This window comes from Denticeps clupeoides, chromosome 14, assembly GCF_900700375.1.
Source record: "Denticeps clupeoides chromosome 14, fDenClu1.1, whole genome shotgun sequence".
NCBI lineage: Eukaryota > Metazoa > Chordata > Actinopteri > Clupeiformes > Denticipitidae > Denticeps > Denticeps clupeoides.
Window position 1 is genome coordinate 10,782,563 of NC_041720.1, and position 25,373 is coordinate 10,807,935.

At 41.7% G+C, this 25,373-nt stretch overlaps 1 protein-coding gene and 1 non-coding gene across 16 annotated transcripts; both read right to left on the bottom strand.

Moving 5' to 3' along the window:
• On the bottom strand, positions 1–22,900 carry tpd52l1 (tpd52 like 1). Of its 15 annotated transcripts, none has more exons than XM_029002174.1 (11): positions 22,536–22,884; positions 22,026–22,067; positions 21,192–21,212; positions 13,854–13,969; positions 11,071–11,219; positions 6,606–6,620; positions 5,707–5,808; positions 3,326–3,340; positions 2,105–2,143; positions 1,767–1,827; positions 1–819 (listed from the first exon to the last, which is right to left on the bottom strand). In XM_029002174.1, the coding sequence occupies exons 1-11, from the start codon at positions 22,612–22,614 to the stop codon at positions 700–702; spliced, it is 759 nt and encodes a 252-aa protein (XP_028858007.1). In that variant the 5' UTR covers positions 22,615–22,884; the 3' UTR covers positions 1–699. The 15 variants fall into 15 exon arrangements, 13 of the variants coding, with proteins under 13 accessions (XP_028858007.1, XP_028858014.1, XP_028858011.1 ...); XM_029002181.1 differs by having other exon boundaries at positions 22,596–22,881; XR_003751846.1 differs by having other exon boundaries at positions 786–819; positions 3,326–4,402; positions 22,536–22,900.
• A 749-nt stretch (positions 22,901–23,649) lies between these two features.
• LOC114763908 (U1 spliceosomal RNA) lies at positions 23,650–23,808 on the bottom strand. Its single transcript, XR_003742405.1, has one exon. It is a non-coding gene; the product is annotated as a U1 spliceosomal RNA (small nuclear RNA).
• Positions 23,809–25,373: the final 1,565 nt, after the last annotated feature.

Below are 25,373 nucleotides of genomic sequence, written 5' to 3' on the forward strand. Positions count from 1 at the left end.
TTGAAATGGTTTTGATTGTTTTTATTAATTAAAAAGTGCACACAGGAGTACAGTAAGTTACACAGCAACAGGAATGGTTTTTAGTTTACAAAACCTTGTGCTTTTTAAAGCAACTATTTAAAGCAACTATTCTTCTAATAGTCCTTAATCAGGAAGGAAGTGCATGGGACAAATGTAACAGTCATAATGATAGTCATAATTATTTTTATTGGTACTTTATATTGACCACATTTTTCAAATGAGTTTAAGCTCAGGGCACTTGGAAAAACGTTGGAGGGCTTTGTTGGTGTCCCACGTCTTGCTTATTTTTTTGACCTAGTATTTCATTCAAGTAAAAGTGCTCATGTTGATCCGAATTGATAGTGCAGTGCACAGTACTTGAAAATAACAAATTGGTTTTGTATAAATGATATAATTACATAATTGATTAAAAAAAAAAAAAACACTTTCAGCAACAACAAAAAATCCTAATGTCCAATATAAATATTAGTTTATTGCGGCTACTTTGATACAAAAGTATTGAAAGTTGAATATTGAAGTATAAAGGACAAAAGCCTTGGACAGAAACACAATCTGCCAGAAATGTGTACCATGGAAAACAGACTACATGTCAGATAATGTTGGTTGGTCTGCTGTGTTCAGGACCACAGCTCCTGTCCTCGGTGGGCAGCAGAGTGCCAGGCCCGTCTGGGGCGGGGTCTAGCATGTGCGCTCGCTGTCCTCTGTCAGGTTGTTGGTCGGTGTGTCCTGTGCGCTGGCGTGGGCTGCAGAGGACAAGACCTCCTCAAAACTGCCTCCGCTGTTTCCTCCCACCTTAGACTATTTAACACACAGAGAAAAAAACACTCTGTTTTCAACTTTGCTGTAAGCGTGTGGTGTGTTTTTCTAGTGCAAAGTGAAAGGAGTCCTCTGGATTTAATCAAATAATCAAACAAGAAGGAAACAGGACCCTTAATTGATTCATTGACTGTTCTATCATTTCATCCTACTTATCGAAACGTCCTACCAAAGGGAACTGCGTATGGGAACACGCCCATAAATGCATGCTGCCATTGCACGGTTTTCAAAGTTTAGTTGGAGTAGCTGGAAAACACAGTAAGAACAGCACCAAATACTATCAGAACATACCTGTGTTTTTTGGACAATAAAGTGTCATAATTAATATTTAAATAGGAAAATCACTGGTGGTAGGAAAATCCTAAGCGTGTTTTTGAGCTATCACAACATGCTACTTGTGGTTTATTGATTATATAATAATTATAGTATTATACTAACAAGTTGCACATCACATTTGTACATCTAGCAGGAACAGTCGCTATAAAAATATGCTGTGGTAGGAAATTCTGACAAGGTAGGACAATCCGACAGAACACGTGTTCAAATCATCCAGAAGTAGCAAATAATAGTACGTAATTACACACCAACCAAGAGGGTCGTTCGTTTCTCTTCTTCAAGGTGCAGACAACAACCGAGTGGTTCTTGTTTTATTTATTCATGTAAATCCTGAAGATGCCTTGACCTTACACTAATGAACAAGCCCCATTCTTGGAGCCAGTTCAAAAATAGTGACCATATCAAAACGTTTGCCCATACCAATATTTGTCTGTACATAAGATACTTCAGAAAGCTTGTGCAATAAATAATTAATCACAAACAAAAGTCTTTTCCCACTGTTTATTGATGACTTCATTGGAGATTCAGATCCAGGGCCAAACGCGGTTCGATACTGATGGAGAGGGCCAAGCAGCGGCCCTTTCTCAAGTTACCTTGATGTTAGAAACTGTGTTCTCAACCTTCTCCTCGAAAGACTTGAAACTAGGCGAGTTCCTGTTGGAAGGAAAAATTCAGCTCACTACAGATTGATTTCAATATTAGGTCAATAACTATATATGCATAATAATATTTCTATATAGCAAATATACATCTAGTCTTAAGGTGTATAAGGTGCAAAAATTATAATTATACATTTATAGTAATTTTTTTTATGGTTTTGCATGCAATTTACAGATTCCTGCATATTAAACACAAAAAATTGCAACCTGCAACACACAGAAGCCTGAAAGAGTCTCTCCCCCCTCCCAAATGAAAGCTGAAGCACGTTTACCTCATCGCAGGCATACTCATTGAGTGGCGGATAGAGTAGCTGTCCCAAGAGAGAGCGAAGCCCAGGCGAGAGAGGAGTTAAATCATTAAACATGGACTCAAGACGCAGGACACACAGATACAGTTCACCAGCTGGGCAGGCACACTGACCAGTGCGACACACAGGGTAGACAATTCCCTTAAGATGGACACATAATGTCTTTTATAACAGAATGAACTTCCCTTAACCCCAAGAAACGTACAGTGGAAAGCATGTCCACAATACTCTACAACCGTATACATGCACGTCTAAACGAACATACAATTGCCATCAGGAGTGTGGACACATCTACTCATTTATGGGTCTTTCCACATTGCAGAACTAAAGACGCAAAGCTATTAGATGTACATGAAGCTAAAGGTCCTCTGTCTCTAAGTTGCATTATGATGCTACTTTCTGTTTTAATTAAATGCAGATGCCTAGATTGTTTTCTATTTTAAGTGCGCTCCTCAAGAGGTGGCGCCAAAAACTTCATAAAGTAGGTGTGTCCAAACTTCTGTCCCACTGTATAGATTCCCAGTGTTGGGATTTCGCTTCATTAACGGGCAATCAGGCAAGCACTTCCTTAAAAAGGATGTTTAACAGCCGTGCCTGGTTTTTTTATGCTGAATTGGGGGTTCCCCTGGTTTCAAAGGAACCTTTTTTTGTTAATAAAGGTAAATAATTATTTAGTTTAACCATTTTTTTAATGAATGGTGCACCAAAATGGTGTCCATATTCAGAACCCACCGGGTTTGGTCATGTGACGAAGTGACACACTATGTTCACGACCTTTTCAGGACTGTGTTTCACCTGGTGACCTTGTTAATACTGTAGCTCTAAAGCTTGTACCCATAAACAATTATACACACACACACACACACACAGGATCCTGCAAGCATAAGCTATGAAAAACAGTCAAACATAACAATAGTACTGCAGTGAAACACATTTGCACATGACTGCACATAAAACTATACAGGACAGTTTTAGATGTTTCTTCATCCTCAGTTACATGAAACATTCCTCAAATACTAATATTAAGTTGTGTTGCATTGTGCATTTGCTGTGGTTTCTAGAGAGGAATTTCATTCAGCCAGATTGAACTGAACAGGCCCCGCTGTCCTGATGTTGTCAGCTTTCAGTGCAGTCATCACCAATCATGCGATTTTTAAAACTCCATGTCACCATCATTTGTCTTACCCAATTGAGTTCGATCTTTTGCGTTTTGCAGGAGGGTATAAATGTGGGAGCATGTATTAATTCATATAAATTTACAAAATTTACAACCTAAACCACACACAGTCACACTCCAAAATCACAGAACACCAGATTTCCTTAAACATTGAAATACATTTTATAGATTCATTCAATGCAAAAGGATTAGTGTTGCCTAATTTTATTAAACAAAACGTATTGGTTTTATGTTTCTTCTGCTCTTTTGTTGTATTCCATGCAGCATTCCAGTGGAAGGTTGAAATTTGAAGATTTTCAGGTAAAGGCAACCAGATGTAAATTTTTGCCTAATAACACTGACATTTTTATCAGTGACATATTTTGAATCAAATTCCATGTAAAGCGCATTTTGCATTATGGTGCTACTTTCTGTTTTATTTAAATGCAGATGACTAGATTGTTTTCGATTTTCAAGAGGTGGCGCCAAAAACTGCTACATTATAATGAATGGCTTTCAGGAGTAGTTTGTTTGGTGCATCCTGGCACTTTTTCTAGGAGGAAGTTGGAAAATGTCCACTTTCAGCATAAAGCCACACAATGCACCGTGCAAAGTATTCATATACTACACTGAGCAGCAAGATCTTTCATAAACATTGCGTACGACCACATTAATGAAGAGTTTGATCTGACTGTGGCGTTTGCTCTCAGGGCTGCATTGTAATGAGATGCGAGTTCCCCTGATGACAAAGCGGAAGGAAAAAATGAAATTAAGACCAGACCCGGTTCAACAGAGCCACAACGTATGACGGAAATGCAAGTGTCGTTTGTCTTTAACTGTCCCATTTGATGTTGTCCACAATTTGCTTTTGCAACTGGTCACTCTCTGATTTAGGGTGTCAGATGGGTGTCAATCTGCATTTTATACATACAGAACTGAAAAGTGACCAGGCCTGTTCAACGAGTCTGGTTTCATTTCCAATGCAAATTGACATGCAAATAAGTGCATACTTCAAAAAAAAACCAAGGGCACACACACACACACACACACACAAACACACACACAAACAGTACCTCATTGGATACAGAAACTCGAGGCCAAACAAGCTAGGATGAAATTAAGTAAATGTCATTTGGTCTGAGTGCATTTTTAGTCCAAGATGCAGTCTGAGCATCATTAGTGAGGCATGGGGTGAACTGAAGGAAACAAAATGAGTTCCGATGCCTGGATGCAGTTTCTCAGTGACATTATATAATATTTCCTATTGTTGCTGAGAGGGAAAAACTCGGGTTGCATCTGGAGACATTTACTGTCATCTAGGGTGTCTGACCACTAAAATGCACTCAGTAAAAATACTGTATTATCTCTGTCTCCACTTCTATCTTCTATGGAATTAATAATAATTATTATTAGCTTTTTCTGACACCCAAGGACACAGTAAAATCTAACAATACAACATACAGCAAACTACAATAAAAAGGCAAGATTAAAAGCACTACAGCTTTCTTCGTAAATTCCAGCTGCTACACACATAATTTGACTTCGGTTTGGCCAAGACAATGTTTGTGTCCTGAGCAAAGCCCTAAGAATGAAAGTAACTCTGTTTCTATGCTGGATGGGCTGTACTTTAAGACCCAGTAAAGCTCCCAGTCTTGTGACCACCTCAACTTTCCAGATGGTTGGAGTAAAATGGCAGAAGGCGCCTGTGCGCGCTGGCCTGGCGTCTCTGGACCTTCTCACGGAACGCCTGATCCCTGCACCGCTCAGGCCTGTGTCCAGCCCTGCCCACTCAAAGCTGCTTAAACCGGGGATTACGTAACAGCAGCGCTCCCTCGCACGGTGTGGCTGGGGATGGGAGTGTGCAGCATGTGAAGAGTTAGTGTGCTGCGCGTTCACATTAAAGAGGATTACGCTGCGTGCCATTCAACCACATCAGTACTGAAGCAAAGACGAGGGATGCACAACCCTAAACTGGACTTTATAGCACTTATCAGATGCTCTTATCACGACTTACAGTCAGTAGTTACACGGACAGTCCCCCTGGAGACACTCAGGGTTAAGTGCTCAGGGACAGAGAAGTAGTAAGTTGGGTTTGAATCTGTGACGTTGGTTCTTCTGGGTCATAGGTGAGTGTGTTGCCCACTAGGCTACTACCACCATGGCCATGCTATGCCAGCACCCTTTTAAAATAGTGCCCTAAATTAGTGATAGGTTAAATAAGGGCTCTGAAAGGGCTGGGGCTAGATGTACATAGATGTATTTGAATGTACTACATGTATCAGTTCGGGAAAAGTACCGTAGTTCTGCTTTTTGGACTGAAACTGGATAACCTTCCTGTTCCGTTATCTGTGTCAAAACTGTCCCTTACAATATCAACACATGCTGTGAGATATTATGCTGCATGTTGTACCTCATGTCGCCGAACTTCCTGCTGATGGCTGTTCCCAGACTGCTGAATGCAGCTGTGGTCTTTTGTCCTGCAGTGGACAGGGTCTCTGTGGTCTTTTTGTAGCTGCAATAAAGACAAGTGTCTCGTCAGCCAGTCAAACGGATACCTTATCCTACCACACGTGTACTTCCTGAAGGAATCCAAGCAACACGAAATCACACAATGCCAGTTGTAGCTAGCATGAAAAGAATTCATATTTTCAATTCAGTTTTCATACTCTACTTTTGATAGCCTTAAACTTCTTTTAATCTATTTTATTAATTAAAAAAAAAAAACTATTACTTTAACGATGCACAGTCAAAACAGAATGGTTCAGATGCATTTCACTGCATGTTGTACTGCTATGACAATGAATGTGACTAATCTTAAAATCGATACTACAGTTCATGGCGCAGTCCAGTCCAGTCCAGTTCTCACAGTACATTTAAATTTAACATTTTTACAATCAGTAGTTACAGGCACAGTCCCCCCCTGGAGACACTCAGGTTTAAGTGTCTTGCTCAGGGACACGATGGTAGTAAGTGGGGTTCGAACCTGGGTCTTCTGGTTCATAGGCCTGTGACTTTGTGTACTTCTGGTTCACAGGCAATTACCCTCTAGGCTACAACCACTCATAGTCTCGCATAGATTGTAGAATGTTTGAGCCACATCTAGAAATGAAATCTGTACATAACACACACATCTAGTCCACACTGTGGCAGCCTGTAATCCAAACAGGGAAAGAAGTGGCGCATCAGCTCTCCCGGAGCCGACTACGACACTAATTGCCAACTAAATTGGCAGTCTACTAAAAAGCTGATGAATCACTTTCAACTACTGCTACTCTACATCTCTACAGACAAAGCAGTCGTCAGACTTACATTTCATCCACGTCCCTGCAACAGTGCAAGAGAAAACAGGTTTTGTTTTATCACAAAGGCACGGGCTGAATCAGCCTTCCCCGAGACGCCTCCACGTCTTCCCACCGTGCTAATTTCCCTCGACCTGTCTCAGCGTTGCCACCCAGAGGCCCATTAAGACAGAGGAAGAGACGGAGAGAGACGGGCTTCCTGTAAAGCCTACGCCCCCATCTCCATCCGCCCAGGCTTTTACCTCCTCAGACATAAATCAGCGTTATTGTTATTTATTTTTTTATTACTTTTTTTTTTTTTTAAGATAAAGAGCTAACAGCGTTTAAGCACTGTGCAGAAATACCCTCGGGAAGTCTGCCTGCTCTCTCCCCGAAGTGACTCCGTCCTCACCCCTAATTAAAAGAGCGCCCGGAGACTATTCTGCCGTAGAATCCCATTACAGCTCATTGGCATTTGGAGGGAAAATAGCTTTGATTCGAGCCAGCCAATGAGCTTAACAGTGATGCAAACAAAGGCTAGACACAGCCTACACAAACTACAGCAAACTCTGTGTTCTTTTTACACATAATGGCACTGCTGGAGGTGACAGTGTTCCCTTGGTCCAGTGAGACAGCAGTCTCCTCGCTACGGTAACAGTGACCTGAGAAGGGATGTTCATTTGAGACGCTGGCTAACCTGTGACACTAAGGAAACTAAATAATTAAGAGACGAGGTCCAAGTCAAGGACAGACAGATGGGCTGTTGATTTTTTTTTTTATATTTGACATACTCTCACGCCAGGGTATAAATTATAACCGCAGATAATTTTGATTGAGTTTAATGAAAGGCTGTGTATCATTAATGTAACTCATTAATTGCCTGGTTTCAAGCTTGTAAAAAATAAAAACTAAAATTTATATATACACATAAAACACATAATTTTACAAATATTATGACTTGCTTTTCATTTATAGTATTGTTTTGCATTGGGCTCTTAAAGTGATTAAATATTTAATGAAATAAATGTTTTTGTCTATTTTAGATTTCCAAGATGCTGATTATGTTTGACAAGATCAGAGACTTTAATGTGCACAGTCATGTTCCGCCTCTACAGTCTCTCTTTAAATATGTGCATTTATAGTTTATAGTATTGAGGCTAAGTGGAGTGAAGCCTTACAGCGGAGAGTGTGGTTCGACATCACTGATTGCTTCAGAACGGAGGCCATCTGTCAGTGTTCGCTGATGAAACATACTGAAGTGAATCTGGGCAGGGAACAGTACTGGGGTTTGTCCAACGCAAGGTTTAACACGATGGAAAAAGTATTTTGAGAGCTGATTGTAAGTTCTTATCCATGTGGACGTGCTAGCAGACTGCGGCTACTCTGGTTACTCCTCGGGATCACCCGTGTGGTTTGTTGTTGGAGGTGGTAAGCCAGGTGCATTCTGGGACAGGTTCTTACGCTGGTCTGAGCCTGAGTATAAACACAGACGAGGCCCAGAGGCAATGACGTCGAATCCCAGACGACGTAAGGATAGACAGTGATTAAATGCCCCGGGCTGTACGTGCTAATGTACGTGTGAGTATGTGTATGTACTAGGGGTGTTGAAATTAATCGTATAATGGATGCATCGCGATGCAGACGTGGACGATATTGCACCGATGCAGTGTAGAACATAATCGATTACATCATAATGATGTTGCTTGGGGATTTTCTGGCACTGTTATAAAAATTCTCGTTGAAAAGTAGTGCCGGTAGTGACTGTGGCGGTCTGATCTACAGAGTGCAGCGCCGCTCTGGGCAGCCGTGAAGTATTTTCATGCAACCAATAGAATCCCGCGCTGAGTGCACAGCGCACACAGTGCTTTCGGTCTGAAAGCGGCTTTAGATTTTCTCCAAAGAGCAGAAAAACTGTGTTCAGTCCGCGCTCACCTGACGCCACGGACGTCTGGACCAGGCGTTTTTCTGCCATTTGTGGCGTCAGGGGAGCGCTGACTGAAAACAGACCGTTTTTCTGCTGGGTCCACAAAGCGTCCACACAGGGTACAATTCTCAATCGGTACTCAGGCAAAATAGTCCCATCAGGGTCATGTGAAATGGGATTTTTAATTCAGCTGAATTAAACATTTTTGAATTCTGTAAAGTTACTAGTGGTTACAGGCCACCATCTTGGAATAAAACAATTTAAACATTGTTATGCTCATTGTAGCAAATCAAAGTGTCCACACAGTGTACGAGACCTTAACTCTTACTCCCACTGATAAAAGTAATAGAATCGAATCATGAGACCAGTGAAGGTTCACACCTCTAGTGTCCACTGATGCCTCCCTGCACAATGAGTGTAGAGAATGGCCGGGGTTGTGTGTCTTCTGGGTGACCAGAAATAATGATACTCAAACAGTAAGGCCTGGGTGGGTACAGTAGTTAGTTCATCCTCTCCAATGGACACATTTAGTTCTGTTTATTTCAGTAAAACCCAAACACATAAATGAGCACTTAAATTAATTAACAAGCTGCACCCATACCACCTTAAATAGAGCTTGGAAAATAAAGTTATTTACATTTCTTATTAGATTTAATACCCTTTAAAAATCTTGTTTACCGCATGGTAATGTAATATACTGCATATTTTGCTGCTGGAAGCATATCTACTAGATGGACTGCATGTGACTGGTCTAGCTTTTTTCATAATGAGATGGGCGCCATCTCCATGGTTACCTCGGTTAGAAGCACTGTACCTTAGTGATCTAATTAGTGAAAGTGTTTGTTTTTGTCATTGTGACACACAACATAGCACAACATGACACACAAAATGTGTCTTCTGCATTTAACCCTGCATCATCATGAAAGGTGCCTAGGGAGCAGTGTGTGGGGAGAGTACCTTACATGTACATTTACATTTATGGCATTTGGCAGACGCCCTTATCCAGAGCGACTTACAACGTGCTTTCAAGTTACCATCAATGAAGAGATCAATTCCGGTTCAGTAGGACCCCAACTATGAATACAATCTTTTAATTCACTCTGTTGAAGATTCTGTACACAAGTTCGACAAAACGAAAGTTACAAGTTAATCTAAGAGGAAGGTCTTGAGCTGTCGTTTGAAGGTGCTCTGTGACTGAGCTGTTCTGACCTCGAGGGGAATTTCATTCCACCACCAAGGGGCCAAGACGCAGAAGAGTCTAGATGAATGTTTTCCTTTTACCTTCAGAGATGGGGGGATCAGGCGAGCAGTACTGGAGGCTTGGAGTATACGAGGTGCAGTGCGGGGTGTAATAAGGGCTGTGAGGGAGGATGGTGCTACTCCATGTTTGGCTTTGTAGGCCAGCATCAGTATTTTGAACCTGATGCGTGCAGCTACTGGGAGCCAGTGGAGGGAACATAGCAGAGGGGAGGTGTGGGAGAACTTGGGAAGGTTGAAGATTAGTCAGAAGAGGTAGATCAGCTAGAAGGGAGTTGCAGTAGTCCAGTAATCTCCCAGTGAGATTACTAAGGACTGAACCAGTAGTTGGGTGGCCTGGGTTGACAGATAAGGGCGGATTTGTCTGATATTGTAGAGAAGGAATCTACATGAGCAGGAAAGATTGCTGATGTGAGTTGAGAAGGTGAGTTGGTTGTCTATTGTCACTCCAAGGTTGCGGGCTGTTGCAGAAGGAGAGAGCTGCGAGTTGTCTAGGTAAATAGCAAGATCCTGATGTGGTGAAGAATCTGCTGGAATGAATATTAGTTCAGTTTTGGTGGGATTGAGTTTGAGGTGATGGGCTGCCATCCAAGACGAGATGTTGGTTAGACATGCAGAGATTTTGGAAGCAGCATGTAGATCAGAGGGAGGAAAAGAGAAGAGGAGTTGTGTGTCATCAGCATAGCAATGGTATAATAATCCATGTGAGGAAATTACCTCACCAAGTGATCTCGTGTAGAGGGAGAAAACGTGAGGTAGAGGTGGATCCTTTCCAAGTCACTTGGTAAGATCGCTCATCAAGGTAGGAAGCAAACCACTGCCATGCCCTGAATTCCAAGCCTCTTCAGGATTGACAAGAGAGTCTTGTGGTTAACTGTGTCAAATGCTGCAGAGAGGTCGAGGAGAATAAGCACAGATGACAGTTTTGCCAATCTGGCCGCATGTAGCTGCTCGGTAACCGCCAGAAGGGCCGTCTCAGTAGAATGAGCTGTTCTGAAGCCAGATTGGTTAGGATCCAGGAGGTTGTTCTGTGATAGATGGAGTGATAGCTGATTGTAGACACAGCGTTCTTGGATTTTGTTGATGTCTGTAGGATCAGCAGTGGGTTTCTTTAGGATTGGAAGAACCCTGGCTGTTTTAAAGGCGGATGGTACATGGCCAGATGAGATTGAGCTGAGATTGCTCAAGGGGACCCTCAGTGGCACTCCTTTACCCGCTAGGCCACCACTGTTTATGTACTGGCACGTATGCACAGTCCAACCTAAAGATGTTAATTCTTTGTTATTGTGTGTACTTTGTTAGTGGCCGTACTTACGCCGTGGACGTCTGCATGTCGTACCAGCTCCTGCTGAAGTTGTGCCTCAGCTCGCTCAGAGCCGTGATGCCCAGCTTCTGCTTCAGCTCAGCGTGCTGCTTCTCTTTGGAGGCCAGGACTTGTTTCAAGGTAACAATTTCTTCCTCCAACTATGGGAGAAACAGCAGAGCATTCAGTTGCAGGAAGTATCACTGCAGACATTAATAACTCTTGACAGTCCCCCACCAATAACCACAGAAGAAATGGGTCACTGGGCAGTGACTGGATGAAGTAATGCGCAAAATTTTAGCCTAAAAATTGATCTGAATTGAATCTGAATGCCAATGTAACTTAATATATTCCACAATTCCATTTACTGCAATATACAGTTTGCTTTGGAGCAACTGAATGCATTTTTTTAAATGTGAAATGTTTAAATGTCAGAGAGAAAATGCACAGATGTGGATTTACATGCATATTAACAGTCCAATGATTTGGCATTTGAACGAACACTTTGTACACTTGTACACTTTGACTTGTGCTCTGATTGACTGGAAGTGGCCACTCGGACTTGGGTTCTGTGTACACTGAGAACAGCAATGCTTGAGTTCCACATACACTAGTTAGGGATTTTTGACAGGGAACAATTGCTTGAAAAGGCACAAAATGGGTGAAAACGTAGTTAATTTTTGTAAATTTGACGTAGTTAATTTTGTAAATGACTGGTAGCTGGAAATGTCTGTTAGTGATGGAAGATCTTCATCAACAACAATTAGTCTTGAGTTGCAGTGAATGCTGTCTTTCAAAGTATATCACTTCCTTCATTGTTAAAAAACCTTTCCAATTATTTTAGTATGGCTGAAACAATTGCACTGATTAAAAAAGCAATAAATTCGGCCAAATTCACACTAGTACGGTGTCTAGGGTATCAGGAGATGTGGGTTCAACTACATAATTACATAAAATAGTCAATAATAATTGAATAAATACAACTCCTTTTATTTTTCTTTTCATGGAAAATCAAGGAACTTTCTAAATAACCCTAAACTGTTGAAAGGTAGGATAGGTCTCCTGAATCAACTGTGTCATGGTAAACACCTTTAAGAACCACAAAAATAATATAATATAGTGTTGATGCTCTTGATGCAAAATACAGACACATAATTACATCCTGTTATCTGCGCATAACACAGAATTTTATCACTGCAGTCATTTTACATGCATGAACTATGCAAAGTGAAAGCCCTTCATGTTCCAGCTTTTGAGCACAAGACAACCTTCTGAAAGCACTGGCACAGTAATCACTGTTATTTCTGCCTTCAGGTGACAAACAGCAGCCATCTCCTGTTTTGCCTCACACAGATCAGTGGGTTCTGTAGTGCATGCGACCAAAGGCCAGAACAACACAAAAGCCACAGGTCATGTGTCCACCAACGAGAGGAAGGAGAGTCCATTCTGCCTCAGCCAGTAGTTGCATTACAATCACATTAATTCGAAAAAATAAATTGCAATTACTGAATAGTTATTAAATATGAGTAAAGCTTGAGAGAAATGTGTGGGAAAGTGGTATAATTATTTTATTATTTTTCATTAAACACCCTGCAAACGTAATGCTGATTACTTTAGTCTTCTGGATTCGGTCAGTCATTTTATTCTCTCTAAGGATTCAGATGGCATACCCCAAAACACCATGAAAACGTTTTCAGGGTCCACTTTCTTCTTTACACAGGGATTGTCTTTGGCTGGGATGAATTATGCATTATGCGTGTCATAGGTCATTGCCAATCCAGCAACTGGGGACACATGTGACGTGCATTTCTTGGTGCCGGTCCCAAGCCCTGGTAAATGAAGAGGCATCCTGTGTAAAACTTTTGACGAATGCTAATATCCAGACCAGTAGATATACTGTGGCAACCCGTAATGGGCGAAGGGAGAAAACATCATATGTCAGAAGCTACACAAGGAGTAAATAAGCCAGGGCTGTGATAACTGTGTTAAATTGAAGATTCTAAATAAAAAATCTATATGAATCACAGTGAATAACTTGTTAACTCAGCCCTAATTCAAACCAGCCAAAACCCTTAAAGCTGGGGCAGCATGGACGAGTGCCAACAACACACCACTGACAAAGGTACAGATGTACATATATGGAATAAATGGCCCTTGATGATAATGACAGCGCATCATTTAAAATTGTAAGATTACTTTGGTCCTATAACAGAGAGCAAATTACAGTTTTTGCAGGTGTAAAATGCATAAATTCTACTGATCACAAAATTAATACAATAATAGCTAATATATAAAACTTGAAGTCACTAAAGTAAAGCATGAATGTGTTTATTTATGAGCTGATGATGTGGAAAGAAAAGTCCATGATACTCCTAAATACCTAAATTTGTTGACACAATTCAACCATGTGCACTGATCCCAACATCCTTTCATAATTCCAGACATTATTCATTTCGTTTAGTGAAGATGTCCCCTGCTGTAGTGCAGTTAGTGCAACAGGTTTCATTGTGCAGCATGTATAATTATGCTATTACACAAAGTTCTGTAGGAACCTTTTTCTTTGTTTTATATTAGAATAAAATTGGTCTATTCCCAACAGAATTTCCTTGTTGGCCATGTTAACATAGACTGGCTACATTCACATAGTCTACCATTGGATTGAAGTTAAAATGTATAGTATGTATAGTCAGATTATCTGTTAGCTGGACATAAAGATTTCAAAGACTATAAGTACAAGGTAGGTGTTTCTGCACACAAAACAACCCTCATAGTCGCTTATTAATAGACTGTTGTACCTTTATCAGCTCATTGTTCATCTCCTCTCTCTCCTCGTCAGTAATGCTGTGGTTCAGGTCCACCTCAGACACCATCTCTTCATCCAGTTCCTGTAAAGGTTCTGTCTCCAACAGGCCTGTAAAATGAGCAAAGTCTGAGGTTCAGAGTCACAATCTGGGTTCAATTCAAATACTCATGTTGAGTTGAGGGGGCTGAGTTAATTCGGACAAAATTGTGGAATCCACCTTAAAATGCAGAATTGCGTATAATTCGCTTTTCTGACAGGTGCAGCCCACCACACGTGTTGCCGATTAAGGTGTATGGCACACATGGCCTTCCACAGAGGTGGGATGTTCGCACACCAACGCAATGTAAACACGAATCCGGACCACTTGCCCGATCGGTTCCGCGCAAACTCGTCCAACTCCGAGCAGTTCAGCAAACTCTTGGTCATGCAAACAAATCAGCTGATTCAAAACGTGAATTTATTATTATGGTTCCAGAACATTATGCAAGTGGGCACAACTTTTTGTATTTCAGGTCTCCCCAATGTTTGTTTATTTTATAGTTTTTTTTGTGTTCATTTCAAATTTTGTTTTACAAATGGAAGAATGTGTAATATTGTGAAATAGTTTAACTTTGTTGAACAGTGGTTAAATGTGATTTTCATATTGTTTTTTTCACACCCACTCCACAACTACACAGTTTTTAGGTGAATAAATACGTTTATAAAACATGCAATCCAGAAAAATGTAAATGAAAAAAAGGAATTTAGGCAACAAAAAAAAAAGGATTTCATAGGCAAATGTTAAGGACACCATAATGATACGTAAATTTCGTACGGCAAGCCAACAGGGCCAATAATTCCAACCTGACTGCTTTGGGAGTAAATCTGACGAGTATCTGACGTGTAACATCCACACCATGCATGCTGTTTTCGGATAGTTGAATATATAAATTGTGTTTTTGCTTAAAAAAACAATAAAAAGTGTACACAGTTGGTCTCCCACCATGTGCACTGTCATCAGCACATAATATGTCTGACAAGCAATAAAATTCACCACCCCTCCAGATTTGTTTTTACAACTCGACTACTGCAAATAGCACCACTACATGATAACCTCCTGACTCCCCTCTGTAGGACATTATAAGGATCTGGTGGTAGATTAAACGTCAAAACATGCAACAACACAACCTTTTATTGTGACTGGCTGATTTTTTTTTTCCATAAAACTACAACCTCTTTAAATATCGTTCGTGAACAGTTACCGCTTGCTAGGTTTTAGATAAATGCATTCATCTAATTTTTGCAAACTAAACAAATATACAGACAGTTACTAACTTGAGCATTACTTTGTATTACTATGTAACTACATAATAACAATAAATAACAATAATAAATGTAACAAAATGATAAGCATTGATATTAAATTCAAAATGCCCTTAAAAGCACATGCCGCTCCGTTCAAACAGACCACACAACAATATGACTGCAAATTACGTTTTCATGGTATCAACACTTCAGTACAGCTTACAGTCTTCATCTGTCCATCACCGTGAAAACAGCAAGACTCCACACTGGACCCCAAGACACAATTAAGCACCACCTTTTCTTACACATAGAATGGAAGGTTCATCGCAAGAAACTCCAGAGTCGAGAGAGCATGTTCAACACTTCCTCTAACCAGGCCAAAGAGAACGGCCATTTTGTCCAGCCAGCATCCAGTTCACATGGTCATCCAGTTCACTGCATCCAGTTCACTGTCACATGGTCAATGTGTTCACCATACTGTATTGCACACGGATTTTGCTGTGGTTCTTTGTTAACTGCATTTGGCACAGACAAGAGCAACCAGATTTGATGGGACAGAAACCTCAGCAGCCAGCAAACTGCACTAATTTACAGAGAAAGTGACAGGATGATCCAGTGTATTTGCCCTACAGCTGCTATCTCAGACCATAAACTGTTGCCCTGTTTTGACAAATCCACCTCTCCAGCCCTACCACAGAAGTAAAATGGAGTTACTCAAGTATAAACCAACAAAGTGTCACAGTAAGATTAGTGGGTCACTAGAAGAGCTTCAGAGTTACAGGTTCTCCAGTCTTCTGGAGAGATGAACATTGTTCTTCCAAAAGATATTCCATCATTTGTTTTGATGGTTATGTTACTCAAGAACCAACCCTATGGTTGGTCCTATGGTTGGGAACAGGTTGTTGGAAGACATAGCACAATGGTATGATAGAAATGTTTCATCTTAGGAAAATTGTGATCACTAATAATCATCTACAGTGGCCTTTCTCTCTAAGTGGACTCAAACTGTGTAGCAGAAAATGATTTTTCATGCATCTGTATTTAAACAGATTCATTTGCTGCCTGACCTTTAAGCAGACACAATCAGATAGGGCTTGTTGTCAATACCTGTCACTCTAATAAAACAGAAAGCCAGGATCACCTACACAGGACCAGGACAGGGCGCCCACTACTTTCACCACTGACAGGAGAGGCACAGACTAAACCTGTGATCCTGTAACTGCATAACACAATTACCACAAAACGTATGACTTGATTTGATTAAGAGCCTCAGAACCTCCCCAGGCTGGGCCAGATGTCCCTTCTACAGACAAGCTGATCAAAAAATATAGATTTCTACCCTTTTATTAGCCATTTACAGCAGTGGCAGTGCATTAATTTTAATATTTATCATTGATAATACCAGTTAGTTTCCTCTTTCACAACTAAACATTCAATTAAGTGTGCATATTCAAATATTAGTAGTTTGAGTATGCTAAGAGCAGAAAAATATAATGGTTATGTAATTGCAGTAAAGGAAGAAATTCATTGAAGTCAGTTCTGGTTCACAGTGTGAAATTTTAATGGGCAATTTATTTTTTTTCGTGGAAAAATTGGACTGATTTCTAACCCCAGATGTCCGATCCAGTAATATACAGTCACATGATTGGGCTTGGATTAAAAAGCCTGTCCGAACTCCAGTGAACCTGTCAACAAATTTGACTAAAGCTGAGGAAGTTGAACAGTTAAACCGCTCCCCGTGTATCCTCTTTCGCTGTTCCCGTATGCATAATAACTGCAGCCTATTTAAGGCGGCACTCAGTTAAGTGCTCAAACTGCTCTTTCAAATAAACTCATCTTGAATAGAACCCCATTATTTCTAGCTAGATACTGACACTATAACCCCCGCTATAAAACAACAACCAAAAAAAGAAAACCCCACAATGCTTTGGTAGAAAGAGGAAAATGAGCCTGTGGTGAGGAATTAGTGGCGTGAGAAGGCAATGGAGAGGGGTACAGTTCAATCCTAAAACAGCTCTTTCACCCGGATGGAGGCTGAGCGAACGCCGCCTCACATGATATCCACTAATCAGAGGCAGTATTCCTTTTATTTACTCAAACATAGTGTTTGTTCTGAGGATCATGTGGAGATGGAGTCATAGATAAAGAGATTGGTTCCTTTGTTCAAATCATAAATCCATCCCTACATCCCACTAACCATGTGGACGTGCAATAGATAAAAGACTCATCTTCTTGAAGCATCGGTTCCCTACAGCCAGATCTGTTGGTTCTCAGGCCCATGCCTGGGAAGCTTCAATCAACCAACCAATTTAATCACATCTAACAGTACCAATCAGAACATGAAATGTAATTTCTGGTTCCCAAACCTATAATCAAAAGCAGGAAAAAACATTTATGATTAACAATCTGAGAAGGAGCTGTCAGGGGTGATGAAACAGTTTTGTAGTAATAAACTGTATAGTTTGCGTTGCACATGTTGACCAAAAAGAACATTGGTTCAAACCTTTGTTTAAAGTACCGTATGAATTATGATTTTTTTGCTTATATATAGCAAAAAGAGACTGCATCTGAAGTCTCTTTGCAAAATTCAGCTGTGGTGCAAAATTACAGCCACTCTTAACCAGTCACACAACGAGATTCCCCCAGGACGCGCTGTTTCAGTATCTGTAGCTTTGAATGCTAATGAGGAGTTGCCACAAACAGGAAGTCATGTCGACATTTTCCAGAATTTATTTTTTTTTAACCCACTGGTTCTTCAGAGTCTCATGTTACGGGACTAAAAAAATACATTTGTGGTCATTTTTACATCCAACCATCGAGCAACTGCAAAGCCATGATGTTCAGTGGAGTTACTTTTTTAGGGGAGGGGTGGGAAATTCTATGGGCGGACAACGCATGAGGAATGGGAGGTAACCTTTCCCCTTATGATGACATAAGGGGAGAAATTCCAGATCCTGAACGGCGATGCAGAATGGCCAAAGCACTCTTTACAAATATCACCATTTCTAGCCACTGCAGGACCACGGACAGGCCAGGGGAACTCGTATTAATGATAAATAATCTCACAAAGTGAAATATAGGGTGGTAGTAGCCTAGTAGTAGCCTAGTGGGTAACACACTCGCCTATGAACCAGAAGACCCGGGTTCGAATCCCACTTACTACCATTGAGTCACTTAACCCTAAGTTGCTCCAGGGGGGGACTGTGACTGTAACTACTAATTGTAAGTCACTCTGGATAAGGGCGTCTGGTATATGCTGTAAATGTAAATATTCAGAATAGGGGACCTTTAAGCATTAAGTTGGTCAAGATGTCTCAATGTACTGGCAGCATCTAAATATGTAACTGAAGTAGCGATCGACACGTTATGTAATTCTAGCACAACAATACCCATTTCACTAAGCTATGAGCAAACAGTTTTTTCCACATCTGAAGAAGAATTGTGTAAATATGCTGGAGTAGGTCTGAGGGTTTGAGTAAGTGATGTGTGCACCCCGCCCTTGGCTCACTGTCCTGGGGCCGGCTCTGGCAAGCCTCTTACTGTTAATGCCTGAGGTATATTCCTTGGCAACCCCATTATGCACACTGAACAATCATCGCCATTGTCCTACAGATTTAGAACACCAGAACCACAAAGATCTGATCGCGAAAGACCGTCTTGGTCCGGATTTTGTGTTTTACTGTTAATGTGCCAGTACAAATTACACACAAGGGGAAACCTCTATGGCAGCTTCGGGCCTCCACAATATTCTCATAAAGTCCCCTTTCGAGCTTTTCGGCCGATCTTCTGTTACTGCATTTCAGCTCAGTTCAGTCCAGTCGAGCTACAGCCACAGCCGGTGGCGGTTTTTGTTATAAGCGACATGGGTGGCTGCCCAGGGCAGCATCATGGTGGGGGCAGCATTTTTGGGATTGCATGGGCACTGATCAGTTTTCTATAGCCCGTTTGCGGGTAGTAAGAGTGCCCTCCCTTTGTGAGGTGCATCTGCTGCTTGCCGCAGAGGTGGAGGGGAGCGAGGGGCGGTGGCGGCGGGAGATTCTCTGACTGGCTGGAGCCGCATCTAGTATTAACCAGCTCACAAAATAAAACAAATAAAAACCAACATGAAAGCACCTGACATTATGATATAGAATTTGCACCAATGTGTTTTCTAAACCACAGCCATATATATGGGGCATGAGCATGAAGACCTTGGTTCGCCTGCTTGTCTCGCACACAACCTGTCGAAAGGAGAGGGGGGTGGGGGGCTTCCAAATAAAGCACATTTCATTTATAATATTGTCAGTCCAAGCTTATTATCTCTCAGCAGATTTTTCCTGGGTTGTGTCATATCGCACTAATATATATATATATATGAAACTGGAGTGCAAAAATAACATGGATGGAAGATGGACAAGGGGACGCCAGGAGCTCGCCCAGGACACCAAACAGGCTAGATCCACTCCTGGCTACAGCTGCTGTTCTTGTCCCAGTATACATGCATGGGGGGGACATCCATTTCCGTTTTTCGGTTCTGGCATTTATCAGACAATCAGTTGTTACAGGGAAAGTCCCCCCTGGAGTTAAGTGTCTGGCTGAGGGGCAGAATGGTAGTAGGTGGGTTTTGAACCCGGGTCTTATGGTTGATAGGCAAGATTTTACTCAATAGGTTTTACTCACTAGGCTACTACCACCCCTTCACTTCACAATTAGCAGCACAATATCCTTTGTCATTATGGTGTTACGTGTATTTTAAAAGTCTGCTTTCAATCACTTCATATAAACGTACCGTCACCAAACCGAAACCAGAGTTCAAAGCTAGAAAGGTGGGCTTCTTGTATGAACTTTTAACAACTAATCAAGTAAAATTTGATGAACACCATGACCTGACAAAGACAGGGTCCCTTCATTCAAGGTCACAAGGTCACCTGGAAACATACTTTTTCCAGGAATGGAACCCAAGGGTGACCCAAGGGTGCTTTTAATTTTTTGGAAAATATAATCAGGGTTCAACACTAAAGCGAGGTGGATGAAAGGAAACCTGAAGAATATGGAGGACTGAGCTACAACCACCACTCAGATAATTGGAAACCTTTACTGTTATTTGTCATTTAAGTAGAAAACCGTAATACTGCTCATGATTCCAGAGCCTTATTTGAACCTCGACTGAAGAAGGGAACAAGAAACATTCATCTCCTGGGTTTTATTTACATCTCTACATCCCTTCCTCGAATTTACGGCCAGTCATTTTGCATCTCCGTCAGAACACGTCACCGCCACGTCCTCTGTCTGGCTCGGTCAGCATCGCCCGCGTCGTGGCCACAACTCGGCCGTGCACTAATCTCCCCCTGCCGCTCGCCTGCTCCTTCGCTGGCTCTTCGGCTTCCACGCCACCTCCTCAAAGTGGCCTTTGTTTTCGCAGACGCCACAGATGCCAACGACAAACGGCCCAGTGTCCCCTCGGCGGCTTGAGCCTCATCAGAGGAGGGTAATGAACAACTTTCACACGTTCCCTGGCCAATGAGAGACACTGTTGTCTGCTCAGGTCAATCGAGCCAAACATTCGTTCCTCATAAAAAAAAAAACCTCCAACACATGATGCTTGTAGAGCAAGTTAAGGAAATGTGGTCAGATACAATGATTTTCTACAGGAACATCATAAAAAAATCTTCAGCTGCAGGTCCAACAACCTGTACTAAATGTACCAAAGCTGGTCCTGCATCTCTGAGGGACTTCAAGGAAGTGTCCTGTCTGACCTCTGCAGCTTTAATGCCGCTCCTCAGATGACGGTTGCATCATTTCTGGCAGTGTGGGAGTAATCAGGGGGATTTTCCTCTCGGATTATCTGACTGGATTTAACCCGGAGCCGTTGCCTTGGCCACACGAGCATCAAGCAACACGAAGAGTCAAGAGATGGTCCTCTATAAATGTAGCCGGAAGCTGGACTGGATCAATCTGTGATGAAATCATTTGCAAAATGCCGCTGGCTGACAGATCTGCTTCTCTTACAGACACACACACACACACACACACACACACACACACACACACACACAATGCAACATACCTGTCCGGAAATGTTCCCTGTCTTCATTTGGGAGGCATTAAAGAAACAAACGTCAGTCATTTTTAACGCACCGCTTCAAAGATCCAGAGAGTCGGCGCCCTGAGACGTATTTCTACAACGTAATGATATACGGCGGAACATTCACTGCACACAACAGTTCAGATGCGTCTCTACTGAACATTTTACACAGAACGAAATCATTACAAGCTTCTGCAAAAAAAGAAGGAGAAGAATAATTAACACAGAATTACAGCAAGAGAACACGCACACACACACACATTTTTACATATGCCGGCCCTGTAGCAGGTTTTTTTACTGGTTCTGAGTACAACATTATGAGTTTTAGGGCCACCGACTAAAAATAAAGGATTTTGAGGATAATTTTGAACAGACAAAGTATGAAGTTACGAGATTAAAGTCAAAATGGTATCAACATGGCCACGCCCATATTGTCATTAGAACACTAAAGTGCAGAAAGAAGACATGGCCACTTTTGATGAAGATGACAGGCTACACCTTCTTGTCTAAAAGGTTACGTGTCTAAAGTTCATCGGAATGAACTTTAAAATGATCGACCGAGAAGGAATGGAACTTTGCTAGTCATCAAGCCCTCAATGCAGTATGGACAATTCTTATACTGCAATCTCGTTATTATTTTTTTATCTAGTATAGTTATTACTTTATTCTCAAAATCCCCTTTTTTTAAATGCCGACATAGAAAATGTTACAGGCTAATGTGCAGAATCGGACATTTTACAGCACACAAGTAAGAGGCAACAACGGCGGGTGCAGGAACGGGGCTTTAACAAAGCACTCATCAGCATGCGGCCTTACCCCAATCAACCGATTCAGGACTCAGAACACTAGAGTACAGCTCTGATGCAGTTCGGTTATGGGACGAGAGACAAAAAATAAAGTGGGTTACACACACACACACACATACACACACACACACACACACACACTTTCTGACATGGTCAGCACCTGACACGAGGGAGGAAACAGGATCTCGCACGCCTACAATAAAACTCTTTCACACACACCAGCGTCCTATAATTTAATTATTATTATCTCCGGGTGGTCACGTGGGTGGCGGCGGGCCAGTCATATGCTTCGGGCATTAAAAATAAATAAATAAGCCAAAAACAAGTTTCAAATGTCGATACGCTTGACTTTTTGAAGGGGTTATTGTGTGTAATAATGCCATATAAAAAAAAATATGAGCAAATCACACAGACTAAGTGTAGTATGCGTAGATTTGTCAATTATTCTAAATTGATGCGCCCTATCCTATAAACCCGACATCTATTTCTTTTTCTATAGTAGAGTTTTAGTAATAAACACCTTTTGCACTCATAAGATTCGGCGACGTTATGTTGCTGGCCTCCTTCAGAAAGCCCTCACCTTGCTGCCGAGGCTCCATGCCGCCTGTCCAGTCCAGAAACGGCTCCGAGTCTCCGGCCGCGGCTCCTTGTTTACGCGACTCCGCGGTTCCCCGGTTCCCCGGTTCCCGGCGGTCCGCGCCGCCTCCGTGGGCGGGGAACGAGCCCGCGGCCAATGGCCGCGTCCGGCTTAGTGTACGCGGGGTCCTCCGTGGATTCAGACCGCGCACCCGGCGGCGTTGCAGTTTGTGGTATATATCGTCGTCATTTTAGAAATCGAATTTTATTTTCAACGAGTTGCGAGCCCCTTTTTTTTATCGCGGGAAGTTGGAGGGCTACAAATTGCGCGCGGAACAAGTACATCAGCGCCCCCTGTCGCCACGCGGCGGTGGTGAACCTGCTCCCGCCGCCACGAGATGTTGCACGACGGCAGCATCAGCATCTTCCTCAAACCGGCGGATTTCCCGGAAGTGGTGAATAATTCGCCCCTCGCTTAATTACTGGGCTTTCGGAATGTTGTGAACCAGAAGACCCAGGTTCAAATCCCGCTTACTACCATCGTGTCCCTGAGCAAGACACTTAAAGTGTCTCCAGGGGGGGACTGTCCCTGTAACTACTGATTGTAAGTCGCACTTGGTAAGGGCGTCTGATAAATGCTGTAAATGTTCAGAGGTAAATTACATTATTATACAGTATGCGATTTATACAGGTTACGTGTTACACTGGTAGCTGCTTTTTGTATGATTGCGCCCTCTTCTGTAGAAACGAGGTAAAAACACCTCTTAGTCTGGTCCATATTTTACAGAAAAAATGGAAAAGACGAGGGGAAAAAAAACACAAATGTGTAACACTTTTTTTTATTTTTATGGAAAGTTAAGTGATTGTCATTGTGAAACACTGTAGCACAGCACACGGTGACACAATGAAACATGTCTTCTGCTTTTAACCATCACCCTTGGTGAGCAGTGGGCAGCCATGACAGGTGCCCGGGGAGCAGCGTGTGGGGACGGTGCTTTGCTCAGTGGCACCTCAGTAGCACCTTGGCGGATCGAGATTTGAACCGGCAACCTTCCAATTATGGGGCTAGGTCACCCCTGCCCCTTAAAAAATTATGCAGTTGAGAGTCTCACATTTTGGGAAATCGCAGGGGTCAGCACAGCCGGAGTGCAATGGCTGAGCCTCGCCATGGGGGAACTGCCTTCTTGATCCCAGTATCTCCCCTGCCAGGAGGGAGATACTCACCTGTGAACCAGAAGACCACAGACCCAGGTTCAAACCGCACTTACTACCATTGTGTCCCTTAACCCTGAGTGTCTTCAGGGGGACGGTCACTGTTTGTAAGTCACTCTGGATAAGGGCAACTGATAATTACATTTACATTACATTTAAAGGCATTTAACCATGTGTATCGGTTAAGAGTTGATATTCTACTGTTTTTGGAACATCACAGCATCCTTATGAAAATGAAATGCACAATGTTTAGTGATAAAAATTATAATGATTTCCCTTAGAAAGAAAATTGTGCTAATCATAGACTGTAGACCTGCATTGTGCTTCAGTTGTCAAATAATTAATCATTACCACTGGGATATGAATTCATTTAAAAAATCTAATAGCTGTTTGTGGACTATATTATACTCAAACTCAAGACTATAGATCTGGCATTCATAAATCCATCTAAGAGTTAAGAATATGATCAATTTTATTTAAGGATTAGTCCTCCCCCTTCATAGTATTTAGCGGATATTCAGACAAATCACTGTTCAAAGCATATTTATGGGTAAAATTTATATTCTATTTTTGCAAGATCAACCTATTTCAAATTAGAGGTCAAAACAGATTTCACATTGAGCAAAACAAATGAGAACAATGAGATCTTTAAAAGCGATTTTAATACCATAATCCCTTTTGATATTCTGAACACTGGTCAGTTGCGGCCCATGCAGTTGTGCTGACCCAGGCACGAAGTCCAATTGTTCAAAGAACATTCCACAACAGATGGATTAAGTCTAGCCACGCCACATTTAGAAATAATTTAAGGTGTGGGTGTGTGTGTGTGTGTGTGTGTGTGTGTGTGTGTGTGTGTGTGTGACCTGTTGTAATAACCTCAACTTGCCTTTGGGTGCAAACTGCTGTACTTTCAGGTGGGCAAATACAGGTACTGCTTATGCATGCCCACCTGTAAACATTGCACATATCTAAATATGTCACCATGAAATACAGTGGGTATAGAAAGTAAATATTTCATTTGTTCATGTGACAGAAAAAACACAGAATTGTTGACATTTTTGCAGATTTATTAACAAAAAAAACTTAAAAAATATTACAGTACTGTTTATATCATTTGCTGTGATATATATTTAATATATATATCTCAGGTGCTGTCCATTTCTTCTGATCATCCCCGAGATGGTTCTATGCCTTCATTTGAGTCCCACTGTGTTTGATTATACTGATTGGACTTGACCAGGAAAGCCACACCCCCGTCTATATAAGACCTTACAGCTCACAATGCATGTCAGAGCAGACGAAAATCATGAACTGCCTGAAGAGCTCAGAGACAGAATTGTGGCCAGGCACAGATCTGACCAACGTAAGCAAGACACATGAAAGCCCACATGGGAGTTTTTTTTTTTTTTCTTTTTTAAAAAGCAAACATCTGAAGGACTTAAAGATAGTGAGAAATAAGATTATCTGGACTGATGAGACCAAGATATAACTTTGTGACCTTAATTCTAAGTGATGAGTGTAGAGAAAAACAGGCTCAACACTGGTCCAATACAGTCCCAACAGTGAAGCA